The 18,456-nt window shown below is 42.0% G+C and overlaps 3 protein-coding genes across 6 annotated transcripts in view; all 3 read right to left on the bottom strand.

Moving 5' to 3' along the window:
- Window positions 1-2,952: 2,952 nt before the first annotated feature.
- LOC146653693 (T-cell surface glycoprotein CD3 delta chain) lies at window positions 2,953-5,034 on the bottom strand. Its single transcript, XM_085380597.1, has 7 exons — window positions 4,985-5,034; window positions 4,595-4,666; window positions 4,423-4,446; window positions 4,120-4,302; window positions 3,817-3,966; window positions 3,398-3,456; window positions 2,953-3,315 (listed from the first exon to the last, which is right to left on the bottom strand). Exons 2-7 carry the CDS (start codon window positions 4,647-4,649, stop codon window positions 3,259-3,261), a joined length of 528 nt encoding a protein of 175 aa, XP_085236723.1. The 5' UTR covers window positions 4,650-4,666; window positions 4,985-5,034; the 3' UTR covers window positions 2,953-3,258.
- A 1,042-nt stretch (window positions 5,035-6,076) lies between these two features.
- tmem25 (transmembrane protein 25) lies at window positions 6,077-12,992 on the bottom strand. The gene is made up of 9 exons (XM_085379880.1): window positions 11,188-12,992; window positions 9,730-9,847; window positions 9,014-9,358; window positions 8,648-8,938; window positions 8,328-8,459; window positions 8,178-8,211; window positions 7,783-7,892; window positions 6,736-6,825; window positions 6,077-6,619 (listed from the first exon to the last, which is right to left on the bottom strand). The coding sequence occupies exons 2-9, from the start codon at window positions 9,806-9,808 to the stop codon at window positions 6,546-6,548; spliced, it is 1,155 nt and encodes a 384-aa protein (XP_085236006.1). The 5' UTR covers window positions 9,809-9,847; window positions 11,188-12,992; the 3' UTR covers window positions 6,077-6,545.
- A 1,409-nt stretch (window positions 12,993-14,401) lies between these two features.
- The window catches only part of sik3 (SIK family kinase 3), a 40,002-nt gene continuing 35,947 nt past the window's right edge, over window positions 14,402-18,456 (bottom strand). For all 4 annotated transcript variants that reach the window (XM_085380961.1, XM_085380963.1, XM_085380964.1 and 1 more), the window contains 3 exons: window positions 18,213-18,342; window positions 18,006-18,132; window positions 14,402-17,845 (listed from right to left, as the gene is read on the bottom strand). In XM_085380961.1, the coding sequence (XP_085237087.1) occupies window positions 18,011-18,132; window positions 18,213-18,342 (252 nt within the window). In that variant the 3' untranslated portion in view covers window positions 14,402-17,845; window positions 18,006-18,010. The remainder of the gene's footprint in view (window positions 17,846-18,005; window positions 18,133-18,212; window positions 18,343-18,456) is intronic.

Below are 18,456 nucleotides of genomic sequence, written 5' to 3'. Positions count from 1 at the left end.
ATATAAAAACTAACATTGCATATTAATGTATTAACCATTAAAAATTACAATAATATAATGATCATAAATAATTCAACTAAGGGACAAATCTTACTTAGAGTTCCCTCCAAGGCCCTATACTTGTAATTGAGTATTTTAATGTGATTATTCACTTAATTATGCAATTTGAATGGTTAATTACTTATACAGTGAATCAATGCGGTAGTAGCATTGTACTGTTGTATCTGGTTGAGTTAGGGTTAGTATTTAATGGTCACTGTTTTCCTTTGGGTAATACAATATATCTGAGGGTTCATTCATCAAAGGTGCAGTTGTCTGTAAATACTAACGTTAATAATTGTTTTATTTTTAAACAAACCTTTGTTTAATTATGTAAACAAAGGTTAAAAGACAATTCATTGATGAGGTTTCCAAGGTAACATTTCTCTGTCTTAAACTTAAATATGTGCAAATGGTAAGGCTGCAAAACCATATTTGCATGCATTTCATTAAAGACCCTTTAGCATTTAATGTTGTTGTTAGATCTTTTAGCATTCGGGCTAAAAAAAAAAGAAAATGAAATCATACTGTTGATCAAAACCTCATGTAGGCCTCAATGTGTTTTGCAAACAGAAGCTCTACTCGGTGGTTTTACATCAAACCATAAACTGTTTACAGAAAAACGATGAAGCCGCCCTTTGCTATCTGGACTCAGTATTAGTGTTTGGTTGCAACTATGGTGTTGACCGAATTTAGAAGAGCGAGTGAAATGCTAATGCTAAGCTACCTCTATAAACTGTACAAGTTCAACACACAGACACACTTACCATCTCAACAGGGTGAAATACTAGCATTTCACTCACCAGAGAGTAAGTGCCAACTTCTTGGATGGGATTTTTGTGAGATAATACCACTAAAATTAGTCCAACTGCACAAAGATGGTATAGTGACACAAATTAGCATAGTTAGGATACATCTGTCAGTGTCTGCACACCTGTCAAACTAAGCAGTCACGCCCATAACTAAAGGCTTTAAACCCAAGCAGTGTGTTTGAAAAATAGTAATAAAAAATGGCTCACCACACAGATATCAAATTTTGTCCCTGTTGTAAATAGCTGAATAGCTAAAGTTGTACATTTTAACATGTCTCTGAGGACTGACTCTCCTTTGGAGGCAACCACTCTACATAAAGAAAGAGAGGGAGCATTCTAGGACTGACAGATAGCTTAATGGTTATTGTACATTTGTTGTAACTTCTGTGGACATAAGAAGCTTTTCCAAAAAGAAAAAGGACCATGCTGGAACATGGTGAAATTAAGGTCTTCTTGTTTCTGTAGCACCAGACACGAAAGTACCGCTGTCACATCCAAACACTCGGGCTGTAAAGAAGGGGGCTCATCAGCTAGCAAAGGTTTGAACAGGTGATGGAGAAACAGGTTTACCTTTTAGGTGACATAAATGAGTTGAAGGGAAGTTATGAACTGTTTCTGAGAGACAAATAACACCAGGATCCTTTTCTTACAGTTGACAGCTGGTAACTGTGCAGGGGCGGGTCTAGCAAAGTTTTGCCAGGGGGGCAGGTAGGGCATTAACAGGGAAAGGGGGGCACAAAGAAATACTTTTCTTTCTTACTCTCATATAAAATATCTAGCTTTTAAAAAATAATTATCTGAATCTTACAACAAACGATTGATAGATTGATACATATATACCATCAAAACAGTGTACATCACTGTCACAACAGCGTTTGTTTTCATTCAAAGGCTTTATGATTTTTCCTATAATGGTGGGCCGGTCTCCAGTCAAAATGCCCGGGCCAATTTTTTGTCCCAGTCCAGCCCTGTATGCAGCTCATCTGCAGTCTGGTCTTGCCTACATCTTCCTATTCGGAAGGCAGAATTTCCGAGTTCTGAGTACAATTGAAAGCACCACGACTGCAGTTTTTGTGTTGGATGTAAAAAGCGCACATGACACTGTGACGTAGGCTAGAATCATGGCAGCGGTCAACGACGGTCCAGGCGTGGGATTTCTCTCATGGAAATATGCACATTATTTTTTTTTCTATTGGTAGGCGGCACAGTGCACTTGTGGCAAGTAAGCAAGCTAGAAGACTGGCAGAGTTATGGAAGCAACACATTAACGCCTTGAGGCGACTTTTGTTGTGATTTGGCGCTATATAAATAAAATTGAATTGAATTGAATTGAATTGAATTAACAAGAGAATTCTGAGTAAAACCAAAGTTACTTTCCCTAGTAACTCGTTACTTTGAAAGTAATGAGTTACTAGAAGTAACTGAGTTACTTTTGATAGAAGTAGCTAGTAATGTAACTAAGTTACTAATTTAAAGTAACTTACCCAACACTGGTTATGAATGATTTGACATGTGGGTAAATTTAACATATTAATGCTTCATGCATGTTGAGAAAATAAAGAAAGAAAAAAATATGTCTGCATAGGCTTCAAACGTATCACTTAAATGAAACCACAGAAAAACTGGTTAAACATTAAATAGTGCTTTATTTTTTTACATTTACAAATAATTATATGTATATAGACATACTGGGGCTACTGGGGCTGTTTCAGATTTTTGTTTCACAATAACAGTTTAAAGAAATTAATAACCATATCTATCAAAACACAGAAATAATAAAAATAATGCAATAATGCCATCAGTCAAATTTATCTATAACTTTGTCGAATGTGTGAGATCTTTTGTTTTATTTTATTTTTCTTTCTTTTTCTTTTCTTTATATTATCATATGCGCATTACTACAGACAATGTCAATATTTAATTTTTAAATGTCACAGTTATTCTCAATACATGGTTATGGTGACGCCATTACAATATAGGGTACTAAAAGGCACAGTATTAAGCTCTTTAGTACATTAGGATTGAAGTATAATATAGCAGTTACCTTAAAATTGTACCAAAGAAAAGTACTAGAGAAGTATTCACCACTAGCGATAGCAAGACAACGCAGTCAATTTTAGTTTTTCATTTTGGCACCAAGATAATCTTAGTTTTTTTATTCATAAACAAAAGTAATACTATAATTAATATTCTGCCTCGATTCTGCCGGTATCTGAAATACTGAGTTTACAAGCATGATGAAAATGAAGCTGGAAGAGACTTTACATTAGAAATGGGCATAAACCAAGCTAAACATAAACCCTGGAAACAGTTTTTCCCTCTGTCGGGGGCTGCTGTCGGATGTTTCAGATGTGAGGACTCATGGAACTTCAGTTTCCAGCGATGGACCCAGTGAGCATCCTTCCATTTATTTTCTGTGGACGAGTTCGTCATATGTATCTCTCTGGCCAGCTCTCCTCAGAGGCTGTTGCAGAAAAGGTGTCAGTTGCTGTGTTTTTATTAGTGGTATTTTCACATTTACAACGGGTGTTCGTGTTTCAGCTTACCTGGTAGTGGTCATTGGACGGTCCTCTGCTTTCAGAAACAAGATGCTGTCTGTCAGAGCCTGAGGACACATGAATTATTATTCACCAAGCTCATCTGCTGATGGCAATTTGAGTTAACAGTAATGATATTATTAATAATAATGGTTTTAGAGCATTTGTATGCATTATTTAAATGACTATAGTCGTTAATTGAGTAATTCTGAATTGTGGCTGAAGCATTAATGCCAATTCTCTTCTTCAAATTCTTATTGTGCCCAATGTGGTGAACTAATTAAAATAATAGCACAACATCCTTAACCAATGACCACTCCTTAACAAAGACCAATCCTGCAGGGTGTTTAAAACATCTTCATCTGTTATTTACAGTGTTTTTCACATCCAGTGTTTTCCACAGTAAAAGACAGATAAATAGTCTTTACTTTTACTCTTTCTGTTAGAGACGATGGGGCCGGTCCGAGTCTGAGAAGCGAGGAGATAGACACCCACTCCAATCACAATGGTGGCCACCACATTTCCTATGACCATGCCCACTGTGGACATTATGTCAAGCTCTACACAGTTGTCACAGCCTGCGAACACACACATACAATAAATATATGTATTCACAGAATGAAGCCAAGTAAAGCAAGTACAAAAGAGTATGCATACTATACAACATAAAATTTGAAAACTGAAGTTTTTTTCATCACATTTTACTACACAGTTGTTTATGCAGAACTTACTGCGAAACATCACGAAGATTTTTATACTTTCTTCAGTGTTTTTCGTGCAGATGTACTCCCCTGTTGACTCATCTTTAGTTTTAAGCGTTACTTCTGTAGCAGTATTATTGTGGACAAACTTATACTCGGCAGGACAAGTCACCTTAATTCCCTCAGCGAGCTCAGTCACTTTTATCATGGGCTCTGGGACGTATGAAAAAAAAAAACATTCAAATCGAACACATTAAACCTGCTGGTACTTCTATTGAACTGCTACTTGTACATTACTACATAGTTTCATGAAAAAAGTAGTAGTCTTCTTACCTTTGTCTTCACAGCTGACAAACACTGAAAGAGAAATTTGGAGGGAAATATGAAAACATTTCCTATAAATAAAAAACCAACATGCAACTCTGTAACAACAAAAGTTAAAATTACTGAACACAATGATTTTCATTTCATGTCAGTGTGGGGTAAAATGGTGTAGCGGGCCTACCTGTGAAGGTCCAAAGCAGCAGCAAACAGGAGGCCAAAGCAAAGTGATTCTTCATTGTTCCTGTGAGTTCTGCTGCTGATAGAAGGAAACAGTTCAGTTCCCTGCAACTAAGAGTGAGCGAACTACAGAACAACAGGAAGTACGCCATTTTCTACTTCATGTCAACCATTTATTGGACTTACAGAGACAGATAATAGATGATGAAATACAACATTTAATGTGCTATTCAGAGGAAATCGTTTTAGTTGGCCAACAAACTCTGAAACCAGGTTTAATTTGTTTTATTCCTAAAATTCAAGCTGTACACATTATTAACTCTAAATTAAAATAACAATATCAACACTCAATATCAACACAACACAATATCAACTTTTAAATAAAAGCACTGACCACAAAATGAAGAACTGTGGGTCTCAGCCGCCGAGCATCCAGTTTCTGTCTGTCAGTGTCTCAGTCTCTCTGTGCATGTGCATGAAACGGAAGTGAATGTGATTGGTTTATCTTCTGTCTCAGCAGGCTTTGTTGATTCCTACATCTGGAGGAGCCTGACTGTGACTTTGACATGTTCAGATGCACTTAGCTAATAATGTTTATTACACTCTCACCAACACAAGCAACATTTTAAGTTGCAGTCGAGTATTTTGAACTTGTCACAACAAAAATCAGTTTGTGCAGTTTCAACACTAAAGCCTCACTGAACTGTTCACTCATTTCCTGTTTGATCACTAAACTTCATGTTTGTTGTATATGTAATAAGATTAAAATGTTGTGGGTATCGAAACTCCTTTTTTCCCCTACCCACGTGATTTTTTGTCATGGCAGCTTTCACATCTTACAAAAAACACAAACAACAACCGGAGAAGAAAATTCCGCCTTATGGGAATGACTGATCAGTCTGTTGACAGTAATTGCTGCTTGGTGTACGCTTGCTCTGGGATATGTTCGTGCCGGTGGTGTTGAGCAGCTCTATCTGGTAAAACGAAGGCACAAACACAAGCGTGTGTGTTCAGATGAATATTTTAATTCCCCCGTGTGTTGTGAATGTTTTCTTTTCCCACTATGTGTGTGACAGACTGCATTTACTGTACAGAGCAGAAGAAAAACAGAGAGAAAGCAAATAGATGCTCCCACAACACAACTCGACTTCCTGTTTGATGAAAAGCCACAGGAACCTGTGACCCAGAGGTAACACCTGGCACACACACACACACGGTTAAACCTAAAGAGCTAGATTATTCTTCTCCTGCACCTGCTACAGCTATAGAGTACCCAATTACGTTTCCCCCAAATGCAACAGTGCCTTCTCCATCACACAACACTTATTGCTAGAACTATGCCAACAACACACGACTCTCATCGTAAACCGCTCTGCAGCGCCCCCTGGTGAGTATTGATTGCAACCACAGCATTTTCCAGCTTTTTCCTCCACAGTCTCCATATTATCTTTATTAGACATCTTCTTTTATACACATATACATATGCATACAAATATACAGTACATTGCATCTTAACATTTCCATGACCAAATACGTATTCTATAATTATGCACCATTTTATTCAGGTATCAGTGTTAGCATAGAACATTTAATGCATTCCAGTAATGCAACACAGAGGAGGGACATTATGAGCATGTTTACAGGAGATCATGTCGAAACAAACTGTAGGATGAGCGCTTCATTTGCAGTTCATACTATTGAACTTCAGCAGTGTAAATACCGAGCACTTGGTAACAAACACACAGACAGTTTCCTTGTGTGGTTATGAAACTTGTGATCATGTCGATGCGGTCAGCAGAATGGTGTTAAACTCCACCAACAAGATCCTGGATCCTGTTCGTGTCAGTCCAGCCTGAGTTGTTGGTTGAGTGGCAGTTGCTCTGGGTTTCCTTCGGGATGGCTGGACTGTTTTTAAGTAGCATGCATGTACAGTATGTGTGTTACATTCAGGGACGTCAGAGCCAGATCTCCTCGCTGCTTGTGCTGTTCACCTTATAGATGTAGCCCACCATCGGATATCTGGCAAAACCTGGAAACATTAGGGGGGAAAGAAAGAACGCTAATGTTCCTTGATACAAAAACTTGTGTTAAAGTATTTTAAAAAGTGGAGAAAAAACTCAACAGGATCAGGAGTATTTCCCTGACCTCTGGCAGCATAGGCTAAAGATAGATCTTCCTCCTCCTCTTCCTCTTTCTTCTCCTCTCCCACACTGTTCTGCTGGGCGGCCTCTCGGGCTACAAAAAGTGATACAGGAAAGATGGAGGATGCAGTAGTATGTAAGATGTTATCCTTTTTTTTGGTGGGGAAGCTGTGGTGAGATTTTTAAAATCAAGTTAAAGTGTATTCACATTACAGTAACATTACAGTAACATTTGGGATAGGCTCCAGGAAGTGGTTAGAAGGATGGATAGAAACTGATACAAGTGTCACACCCAGCTAGATACTTGCTGTAGCTAACAGGCTAAACGGAATCAGAAATACAAGTAAAATGGCTAAAAAGCTAAAACATTCCATTGAAGCTTACAAATTAACACACTATCAACTATTTATTTAACCTATTGAAAGCAGTCTATAAAAAACAAACATGTAACAATGCATTTCTTGGAGGGGGCTGATGTGCTGCAGTACTTCCTAAACAATCACAGTGTATGCTAAGCTAAATTTATGTTAAGCTAAGCTAGGTTTAGCTACCACACGACATAAATAATAAATAATAAAATAAAATAATCAAAATAACTTGCCAAACCGAAAAATAACTTACAAAGAATTCAATTAAATTTGCATCTCTGTGTGTGTGCGCACTCTAGATAAAAACAAAACAAAAAAAGTTAAGACAGATAAGTCTAGCTAACGTTTTTCTTGACCTTCTGTTTGCTTTACTGACAGATAAGCAGGTGATTGTTCTGGCGAAGAACCAGACTGACTGGAAACCCAGAGAAACAGGTTTCAATAGACACATCTCAGAAGTAAAGTCTGGTTGTAATCCTTTCTCTAACTGTGAGCAAAAAAGAGAACACATTTTACACCAAGATTGTCAGATAACATTGTCCTGCTTCTTCCGTCAAAAGGTTTTTGCACCTGATTATCGGACACTCAAAGATATAAGTGAGTGATTTATTGTTAAAGTGTTGTATTCTTAAACTGTTTGTACGGTCAGATTCTGTGCTGCGGTTAAACTGTGGTAAATGTACCTTTCTTTAAAGTGCTGAGGTCGTTGAGCTGCATGTTTGAAGGCAGGGACATGTTCTCTCTGGGGATGAGGGTCTTATCAGTTTTATCCGGCTTCAGATTGGCTGACTCGCTGTGTGGAAGATATCAAACTTGGATTAGAGATGGTATTGATCTGTAGGATGCACATAAAGTATTCTTAAGAGCAGAGAAATGCTTTCAGCAGTGTTTTCAGTCCGCTAATGCGCTGAGGTGGAAATTATTAAGGGAGATGTGAAATATGGATGAGCTGGAATACAGAGATGGTGTCGGTGTGGTGTCAATCAAACGTTGAAGATTTAGAAAGAATAATGGCAATGACTGCTGAGATTTCCACTTTTTTGTGCTGTAACATCACAAGTCTGCCCTCCTTGCTTACCTCTTCTTGGTCATCACAATCTCCACTGTATCCTCTGTAACATCAAACGGGGATGTGTGTTAGTCTGCTGAAGAATACCTTAAGAATACATGCTGCAATCAAATTTTCCAGCTTGTTTCTTCACTGCATGCATGCACACTTGAGTCTCACCAATAGACTTGCTCTTGTTTTTTTGCATGAGGCAGAGAACTATCAGGCTGAGGATGAGCAGAGCCATAAAGGCCATGGCTCCTCCGGTCACGATTCCCAGCATGGGCACCTCCACACGAGACTGCAGGAACTCTGGAGACAGAAAGTGGAGAGTTTAAAGGAATAATTCCACATGTTGGGGTTTTTTTTCACTTTTTCTTTTAGTGATCTCATATTTGCATGGTAAACAGGAAACTAAGGCCAAGAGATGTGCTGTAGAGGTCCTGATGACTGTATTATCATCACATGTAGTTTCTGAAGTCATGGTAGATTTGTCTCACCTGCCAGTGTGAGGTTGCTTTGCGCCGTTCCCACGCTGTTGCTGGCATTCAGCGAGACATTTCCTGATAGACTGCTGAGCGTGACTCTCAGCGTGTGATTGGTCAGCCAGGGGTAGCTTCGTGAGTCCAGAATGAGGAAGTCAGAGGTATTGGCCACCAACTGGCCGGACTGGTCAACAAAGGTGATCGTGGCAGGTGGATTTGACCGCACCAAGGCGAAGAGGACCAGGGAGAGTCCGGGGTCTGAGGTTTCACTATAGTGGGCATTCACCCTGAGGATTTCTGGCTGGACTGAGACACAGAGAAAGCGAAATTCAGCATTTCGTCAAATGCATCAGGTGAAGACACATGGGCCCACATACTCACACTGTACATTGAGCGTGACCGTGGCGTTGTAGCTCTCGCCTGTCCTGGGGTTTGATGCGACACACACCAGTTCCCTGTCCCACTTTCTGGCCCTCAAAGAGAAGGTGCTGTTGTGATTGGACCCCGGTCTCATCACCTCAGAATCCTCTTGTGATGTCATGACTAGACGGCCACGGTTTGGCGATGGATCTCTCTGCTGCTCGCCGTTCAAATACCAGGTCAGCATGGGAGGGGCGTGGGGGTCCCAGCCATCTGAATGGCAGTTGAACCGGTGTGTCACATTCTCCTGCAGCGTCACACCTCCCCCGTGCCATCCGTCAATTTTAGGAATGGGCTCAATTGCACCTGTGGGTAAAAGAGTAGCACTAATATATTATGGTTCATTCATCCATCCAACCATCCATCCTCGTCACATGACTCCATGTGAAAGAACTTTGCAGGCTGGTAGATTCAAACACAAAATCTTCTTGCTGTGAGGCAACAGTGCTAACCACCAATGATTGTGCTGCCGGTCTACTTTATTTATTTATTTATTTTCATCATCGTCATCTTGGTCTTTTGAAACCACGTGATCAAATATGATATCCCAGTTATAGCTTCCATCTTTTATATAAAGTCTGTATATCAATGACACCTGTCAGCTATGACTAAACTGGAGTCAAGATCATAATTAGTACGACAGATATAATCAGGACTGAAGCTGCCATGTTTCTTACCTGTCCAGGACAGGGCCAGTGTGTGAAGGAACACGACGGCCGAGCCCGACGTCCACCTTCCCAGACACACACACTCCATAATGGCCCAACAGAGCACTACACACACTCGCACATCTACCTGCAGAGACAAGAAATCACATATATTTTTTAAATCAAGAACTTGCTGCGCATTGTTATTAATGCGAAACATAATATGGTAGCACAGTGCTGAAAGATCATCCCAAATGAATCGCAACCTCCATCTATGCAGATCAGTTTGGTTCTACAAGAGCAAATGAGGCCAGTTCAAGAAAAGGCAGGGATATGGTTTTTGTGATGCAAATTCAACATTTGAATAAGGCAGATGTTCTCACTCATCAACTCCACTGTCACTGGAATCAAGCTGTTACATTGTTCACAGCTGGATTTCTCACACGTAGAACACAACACAGTTCTCACTTTCGGCTAGAGTGACAGAGTTCAGGAGGCAGGAGATATGATGCCCCCTCTAGTGCACAAATCCACTTTTTTACTTTTTTACACCGGATCAGTCCAACCTCACCTGGACCGTGTACCAGTGAGCATAGGTTTATAGTTTAATATACTGTTGTTCTAAGCCTGACATTTTCATTCTCATGTGAATGAGAATAAATAAATTTATTTTTTTAAAACAGCTTTAAGGAAAAACTCCAGTAAATATGTATGAAAATTGTAGGTAGCCTTTTGTGCCTCTAGAGGGAGCTGTCAGAAGTCTGATTATTGCCTCCAGCAGTGTCTCTCCAGTCTGTGGCCCTGCTCCTTGTCTCTTCTTAAGACTAACAGCTCAAGGATTCAGTAGGACCTACAAGAATACCACCCAGCTCTTGATGGTCAAATTGCATTGTGGGTAAGGTGGGCAACATGTTGTGCAAAGCTTCACTGTAGGTTTAATATATATGTATATATAAAGCAGTTGACGGGAAACTTTGAATGCAATGCAGTCTCTACACAGGCACTGACAGGCCCATCATTCTTTAGTATCTTGTCAAATATAGGGTATGTACCATGTACCCCATCACTACAATGCAAAACACTGACAGGCGGCTGGGATCAGTACACGCAATAGCAGAGAAGGAGGAATATCTAGTGTTTGCTTTCCTGCTGTATAGGTCATGTGATCTGTGGGAGAAACCTGGAGGAGAGCAGGAACTGAGGCACCTAAGAAACACACACACAATCCAACATGTATGAGGACAACCAAGAAAATTCTTAGCTGGGCTCATATATGCGCAAGATAGCATCGTACAGATGTTTGCAGCCAGGTGGAAGAGATGCTTTGCACTGACAAGCGTAGGAATCTGATCGCCAGCAAGATGCTATATATTACAGTGCAGGTCTACACACATGCACACACACATTATGCACTCTCTTAGGCTGCATGCAGTGCAGCTGTGTGCGCTTAAATACACAGCAAAAGTCCTCTATAACACACAGTATTACCTCAGCCCTTTCTGCAGATGCTGCTGCGATTCAGCCTGCTGGAGCTCCATGGCAGCAGAGGAGGAGGAGAGGAAAGGATGGCGATGACAGCGGAGAGATGAGAGGCAGCCCTCCCTGACTCAGTTGCTTTCCCATCTGCGTGCACTCATACACTTACACACATACACGCACACACACACACAGGGATCTCTGCAGGATACGGCAACCTCCAGTAGCAGCTTTCACTAGCTGGCAAAGGCTGGCTGACGCAGGCAGTCACATTGTCGCCACTCGGAGGAGAGGAGAGCAGAAGGGAGGGGAGGGTGGGAGAATAGGAGAAAGAAGAATGATGTAGAGAGAAAAGCGTAGTAAGGAAGAAGAGAGCGGGCACAGAGTCATGAGGGAAGAAAGAGAAAGTGATGGTATGGGGGAGGAGACAAGGATGCAGTGTCGAGTAAAGCCAGAAAACTGTCAGTTCCTAGGGATTAACACATCATTTCCTGTCATCCATCACCCAGTTCCATCATTAGGCATGTTAAAGTGAACCCATGTTCTACAAACACAGACACATGACAAGTCAGCGCTCGGATACCACCGACTGAAAAGCCTCTGCAGTGCAGCTGCACAGATCAGAGCAGCAGCATGCAGAGCACTGCAGCCAGAAGGCAGACAAAAGAAACAAGCTCATACAGTAGGGGGCTATGTTTCCATTGTGTCATCAACCTGTGACTTATAATGAGAACTTATTCATCTTAAGGGTACAGCAGCCTAATTCTCAGTAAAGAAGTCACTGATTTAATTGTGCAGCTGTTATTCATTCAGTGGAAACGCCTCTCTGTGTGCTCTTTTCTCCAGTTCAGTCATCTGTGTGATTGCATAGTAGAGGGTTAGGAAACATTTAGAGGTTAGGAAACATTTAGAGTTTAGGACTATCGTGGCTCAAGAGTTGGGTGTTTGTCTTGTAATCAGAAGGTTCCCGGCTCGGACAGCCTCGGTCATTGTGTCCTTGGCCAAGACGCTTCACCTACCGCCTACTGGTGATGGCCAGAGGGGCCGATGGCGCAATATGGCAGCCTCGCTTCTGTCAGTCTGCCCCAGGGCAGCTGTGGCTACAACTTTAGCTTGCTTCCACCAGTGTGTGAATGTGAATGAATAGTGGTATTGTAAAGGGGTTTGAGGGGTCCTGAAAAGCACTATATAAATGCAATCCATTATTATTATTATTAATATAAACAGAACGTTTCAGTGTGTACAGACAGCTGTGTAAACCGTGTCAACACACTTCTACACTCACCCAGCTGACAAGACTGCTTAGTGAAACGCACCATTCACCTGGACGCCATTAATAAAAGGAATGTGCTCGGTTACTTCACAAGCATAATCAAACAGACACACCTACAACAAGTCTGATCTGCATTACCTGTCAAAGTGACGATTTTTGCGCTTTGTCTTATGTATTTGCTTCTCTCTTGAAACCTGTAGGTTTCTGTTTATTTCCAGGCTGCAGTGATATGACATCATTAGCAATTTCCAAGACTTCAAATGAGCCGTTGTCAAACTGAAGGCAGGATGTCTTATTGCACATATTTCAGTATTGGAATAACTTGAAGATCTTATAGTGTCATCACTCAAATATCTAATCCTGTTTGCTTTAGTTATTATTCAGGTAATTAGTTCTTGAGCTGACAATTTGATTGGCATTCTCGTTTGGTAAACTGGCATTTGATGTAGTCCGTAAAGACAGCTGTTTAAAAATAAATGCTGAGGACTTACAAGTCAGTTCCATGGACTTCTGCAAGATTCCATCCAACCATTGATTCTCTGACGCTTATCTAGGTTTGGATCATGGGGTTAGAAGTCTGAGCAGAGAAGCCCACACTTTCCTCACCCCAGCCATCTCATCCAGCTGGAATAACAAGCCAAGTCAGTTGAGAGATATAATCTCTCCAGTCCTGGGTCTGGGGCCTCCTCTCAGTAAGATATGCCCAGAATGCCTCACCTAGGAGGCATCCATGAGATATATTAGTGGAGTTCGATGTGGAAGAACATCAACTCTATTCTGAGTCCCTCTTGAATGACTCTAAGCTGAAACCCCGGCCACTCTTCGAAGGAAATTAATTTCTGCTGCTTGTATCTGCAAACTCACCCAGAGCTCATGACCATAGGTGATGACAGGAACGTAGACCGACTGGTATTTTGACAGTTTTGTTTTTATGCTCAGCTCTCGTTTCAATATAACATATCAGTTCAGCATCCACATTATTGCGGACGCCGCCCCTATCAGTCTGTCAAAGCAACTCCCCCCATTATACCCTGAGGGACCTAGTCAAATAACTTGTCCAGGTCCACAGAAACACATGTAGACTTGCTGGACAAACTCCCACACACCCTCAAATATTCTTGAGAGGATAAAGAACTGGTCCGGTGTTCCAAGACCAACCCAGGGGCCCTGCCACTGTGCAGTAACCACATCAGTGATGGGTGAGTCATCCCCTTCCTCCCCAGACTCTGCTTTAATGATAGAAGGCGTGACTATAGGATTGAGGAGGTCCTCAAAGTGTTCTTTCCACCACTTGACTAAATCCTCAGTTGAGGTCAGCAGCATCCCACCACTCTAAATAGTGTGTGTGGAATACCAGTTTCAATTGAGGTCAATCAAAAGTCTTGTTCCACGGTCTCACTGAAATCCCTTCAACAACTGACAAAACTGACAGAAATTTGGAACTAGCAGATCTCTTAATAGGGTTGAGTAGCTTTTGCAATTAAGGCCTTGGTAAGGGAGGAGACCAAGAACCCCATCGTCCCTTTGACACAGCTTCAGCCCTCAGCAGCCCAAAGACACAGTGGTGAAGATGGCTGTCTCAGTTACACTTAATCAGCTGCATATGGAGGAGTAGGCCTCTCTTGGATAAAAATAGACAGTCTACTTTGTGCTAGAGCCAAACTGCACTGCTCTGCTAATGCCCTCCCTACAGTGAAGCACAATGGCGGCATCAAGCTGTGAGGAGTAACAGGGATGTCCTTGAGGAACAAGAACTATGTAGTGCATGAAAAATATTAGTAGGAAGAAACTGAGTGTGCAGCCTACACTAGAGTGTCTTCAAACCTTGTCTGGTCATGTCAACGTTTGGCCAAATCACTCTTGACCCTACAGTCACGATGTTGTAATTCGGGCACAAGAAATTTCACTTGATTCACAAGTTTCGTGCGAGCAGGTACAACAAAGACACACTGGTCAACCTTTTTAAATTATTTCTTTATTTATATATATTTATTTATTCATCTCAGTTTGGTTGATATTCTTTTTAATCATTGTTGTTGCACTTTAGTATTTTTGTACTCAACAAAAAAGAAAAATAAAAACAACAAAAAAGTAGACAAAAAAAGAACCAATAGAAAACAAAATGAACCTAAGAAACAGGAGTGGAGCAGAGAGCTGGCTTGCTGGGATGGAGAGAGAAGATGGAAGTCAGGGATGGAAGAGTTGATACACAAATTAAAATAAAACAAAAAAGAGGAAAGATCATTCTGATCAGGCAGATGTGTGCGATTCAGCTCAGTGCTGTGCTTTCCATTCCAGTGTGCTCCCCCTCGACCTTTACATACAGCTCTGGAACTGGACACAACGCAAACAACAAGAGGAACTTCTGGAGTTGCGTCTCTTGTCCAGCCAATGGGACGAGAGATGCATCTTCCATCCCCATTATTTCCCTTTTCCATACTCAATCCTTTCCCCTTCAGTTCTTGATTTTGGCTTGGTGTAAACAATGAGGAAAAAAACAAAAATAACAGGAGGTCAGATCTGAAAGAGGAACGACTGAGATCTGGAGGAAACTCTCGAGTTAGATTGGAAGGTTGTCTTCTGTCCAATTAAAACACGGTTTGGAAGGAACAGCATGCACATCAGCTTCCCTGTTCACATCTGTGTGTACACTTTGTTTTAGAGATACAACTGCTAAGAAGGAACCGCGGGCCTGAATAAAAGCGAATGTCAGTAAACAGGAAGTGACATGCTGCAAATGGAAAGCGCAAGCGCTGCATGACACCACCTACAGTTCTCGAGCGTATATAGCGTACAATATGGAGACCAGCGCAGCAATGTTCTGCGGCGTCTCCCTTGTACAAGCACACAAGTGGAGCTCGATTGTTTTGCGCCGCAGTCCACTTGCTGGCCCAATATTGAGTATTGATTTATGAGAGGATAGATACAGAACAAACCAAATTTGAAAAACAAAGAGGAAGAAAAGGGAGGTGCAGTCCTCTGCTGTGGTCCCCAGTGTGCTGCAGGGCACGCACCTTGGGAGACTAGCGTAAAGGTGGGCGTACCCTTCCCAGCTCAGCTCTGACCACACCTTTCCTTTTTTTTTGGAGAATCCAAATAATTCATTCCTATGGTTACCTCCTTATACATTTTCCCTTTTACAGTTCGGAGGGATGTCCAGGTGTATCCAAACTGTTCATGCAGCCATCACCTCCACCCGGGGTTAGAGTGAAACAAAATCACAAATGAATCCAAAAGAGGGGAACGTGTGGGGGGTGAGCCGCAGCTGCAGTGTCATCCTTGGTGGTAACATTGTTAGCCTGGGAGGAGGGGGCCAAGTCTGTAAGGCGCCGTCTGATCAGAAGCCGACATAGTAAAAGATGGCGGGGAGGATCACAGCAGACTGGTAGGTAGGGCAGCAAGAGGGAGAAATAGAAGTGGGTTTATCCGTGACCACACTTGTGATGTTTCTTTTTTGGATGATATGTCAGCTATTTTACAAGATATTCCCTCATTTTTTTGTCTTTTTTGTAGTTTGTTTTGTTTTTCCTTTAAGAGCATCAAGTCAAGTAGCACCCGAACCAACCCAGACAAAAGCCCGAAAGCCTGACCCTGTAAAGCCTGCCACAACTAGCCCGTTAACAGAAAACAGGCCCCCCAACATCAACGAGAATGACAGTCACAACAACATCGATTGAAATGATACTTTAAAAAGCAACACAAAATAATTACTCTCCTCTTATTCAAGTGTCTCGATATCATAATAACATTAAAACAAATAAGAGCAATCGCTTTTTTTAACGACGCAGGAAGAGCACCGTCTCTCTTCTCTCTGTCCTCTTTTGGCTAGAAATCTCAAGATTCATAAAACAAGAAGAAAACATTTTTTCTCAAGACATCAAAAAAAAAAAAATACAAATACAAATGATAAACAATACCAATATACTTTTTTAAAAAAGAAGAAAAATAAAGCCTCCCCAACATCATCTAAAAACAAAAACAGAACAGAAACTAAAGTTTAGATACAGAAATTTGCAATAGCGTTCTATACATGGCATCACTGTACAAGGAAAGGAGCAAAATGTCTGGTAAAACTACCCACAATGCAATACACTGTCACTGACGTGGGGGGAGGAGGGGGGGGGGAAACACAAAGTGGGGAAAGTTTAGAGGTTGGAGGGGATTGGGAGGCTGGATTGAAAACCAAGCTGACAGTATGGCAGAGAGCGAGGAACCGCGATGAAGGGTGGAAGCTGACGGAGGAAAGCTGGAACCGAAAGTGCTGAATTACTTAAGTCAAAGAACAAAGTTTGTATTCCTTGTAACACAGAACCGTTTCCTTTAATAATAATAATAATAATAATAATAATGATAACAATCATCATAGTAAAACTTCTTTTACAGAAAAACAGTAATAACAATAAGAGTAACAATATCGAACATAATGCCAACGTGGACATTAGCTGTAAAAATGAATTTTAAAATAAAATAAAATTTAAAAAAAGAAACAAAAAGTAAAACAATAGAAGAAATGAAGCCAGAAAAATAACAAAACAATTAGAGCTGGTTTGTCCTGTGCGATGTCACTGAGCTCCATCTTTGGATAGAGCGCTTTTGTTGCCCATTTGGGAGCCTGACCCAAAACGCCCGCCGCCTGGCCGGGTGAGGGGGCGGCCACCACTGAGGTTTCAGCCCGCTCTGGAATGATCTGCTGCAGGACAGCAGGAGGAGAGGGGAGAGGGGAGGAGCAGACTGAAATTCATAGACACCCTCGGCTCACCCCTCTCATTCATTCACACACACAAACACACACACACGCAGTCGCACCTAATGTGAATACTTTGGGTTTGTGGCAGCAGTGTGGACGTTTCTTTGTGTCGCTGAACTCGACGTTCTTGCAAGTATTACTGTATCGATGCATCGGCCAGTGAGGCACATAATGAAGTATGCCGACAGAGAAAAGGGGAGGTTTGGGTCAGGCGGCTACAAGGTGGGTGTGGGGTGAGCTGGGCGGGCCAGATTTGTAGATAGGGGGGAAGAGGGGAAAGGCGGGTGGGGTCGAGATGAAAAAGGGAAGAGCGGAGCCCCAGTCTACCCACGGCGGGAGCTGCGAAGAGGAGACGACCTGCGGGAATGAATGCTGGATGTCTGTGCAGAAAATGCTGGCACTTTGACCTTTGAACCCCGAGGCTCCACCTGAGACCCTCACCCCTCTAATGTCTACACCCACCCACCACATACACCCACACCCTCTCTCGCGCAAACTGCCCTCCCAGGGGACAGATGGAGACAGACAGATGGACACAGAAGCACCCCTGCTTGGGCAGACGACGATGGTTTGGCGTGATGCTGCACAACTCAAGTCAACACAACTCAGGATGGCTGATATGGACCGATGGACACAGGATACACCGCTTCCTGCAGGAAGACAGAGGGAAACAAGAAACAATGTCCTCAATCATTTTGCTGCTGATATACCAAAATCTACATCAGTTGTTATCAAGTATTTAAGATTAAAGAAGTGATGTTTGAGGCTTCACACAGACTTTAAGGTTGACTTCACATTCACTGTGTGTACCTGTGCTAGACCCCAGCCTGCTCCATGCTGTACTGCAGGTCAGGGGGCTTGTAGCTAAGGAGCATGTCACTGGTGCAGGAGGAGGGATAGCAGGCTGCCGCATGGAGCTCCCCTTCAACGTCGCACACTGCATGGGAAACACAAATCTTTAACTGATGAGGAAACAGAGAATACTGTTTTTGGGGTAACTACAGGTCTCATACTGACCCGATTCTTCCCGCTGGTGTAGCTGCTGGCTTCCTGTCAGCGATGTCTGGCTGAGAATGTCCGACATGCGAGCGGAGCTTAGCGCCTTCCCAGCCAGCAAGCTCATCCCAGACATGGGGTCTGCCTGATCCTGGAACAGGAAGCGAACGACAGTTTAGAGGCAGGAAAAATGAATCGTGTTTAATAAACGGCTTCTAGCGGAAACAGTGAGTCAGAATTTGGATGTTGTGAGCATCCTTGCAGT

Source organism: Rhamphochromis longiceps, linkage group LG14, assembly GCF_057381845.1.
Source record: "Rhamphochromis longiceps isolate RC_006_pf linkage group LG14, R_longiceps_female_GT1.1, whole genome shotgun sequence".
NCBI lineage: Eukaryota > Metazoa > Chordata > Actinopteri > Cichliformes > Cichlidae > Rhamphochromis > Rhamphochromis longiceps.
Note: the sequence above shows the minus strand (reverse complement) of the source record. Positions and strands in the feature narration are given on the sequence as shown.

Excerpts from the sequence above, each read along its gene's own strand:
- LOC146653693 (XM_085380597.1), bottom strand. The coding sequence starts at position 4,649 with ATGAAGAATCACTTTGCTTTGGCCTCCTGTTTGCTGCTGCTTTGGACC. Across the intron at positions 4,447-4,594 it reads GCTGCTTTGGACCTTCACAG|TGTTTGTCAGCTGTGAAGAC; the intron begins GTAGGCCCGCTA and ends TTTCTCTTTCAG. Across the intron at positions 3,457-3,816 it reads CTCTAACAGAAAGAGTAAAA|GCTCTGACAGACAGCATCTT; the intron begins GTAAAGACTATT and ends ATGTGTCCTCAG.
- tmem25 (XM_085379880.1), bottom strand. The coding sequence starts at position 9,808 with ATGGAGTGTGTGTGTCTGGGAAGGTGGACGTCGGGCTCGGCCGTCGTG. Across the intron at positions 9,359-9,729 it reads ACTGGCCCTGTCCTGGACAG|GTGCAATTGAGCCCATTCCT; the intron begins GTAAGAAACATG and ends TTTTACCCACAG. Across the intron at positions 7,893-8,177 it reads ATTGTGATGACCAAGAAGAG|CGAGTCAGCCAATCTGAAGC; the intron begins GTAAGCAAGGAG and ends TCTTCCACACAG.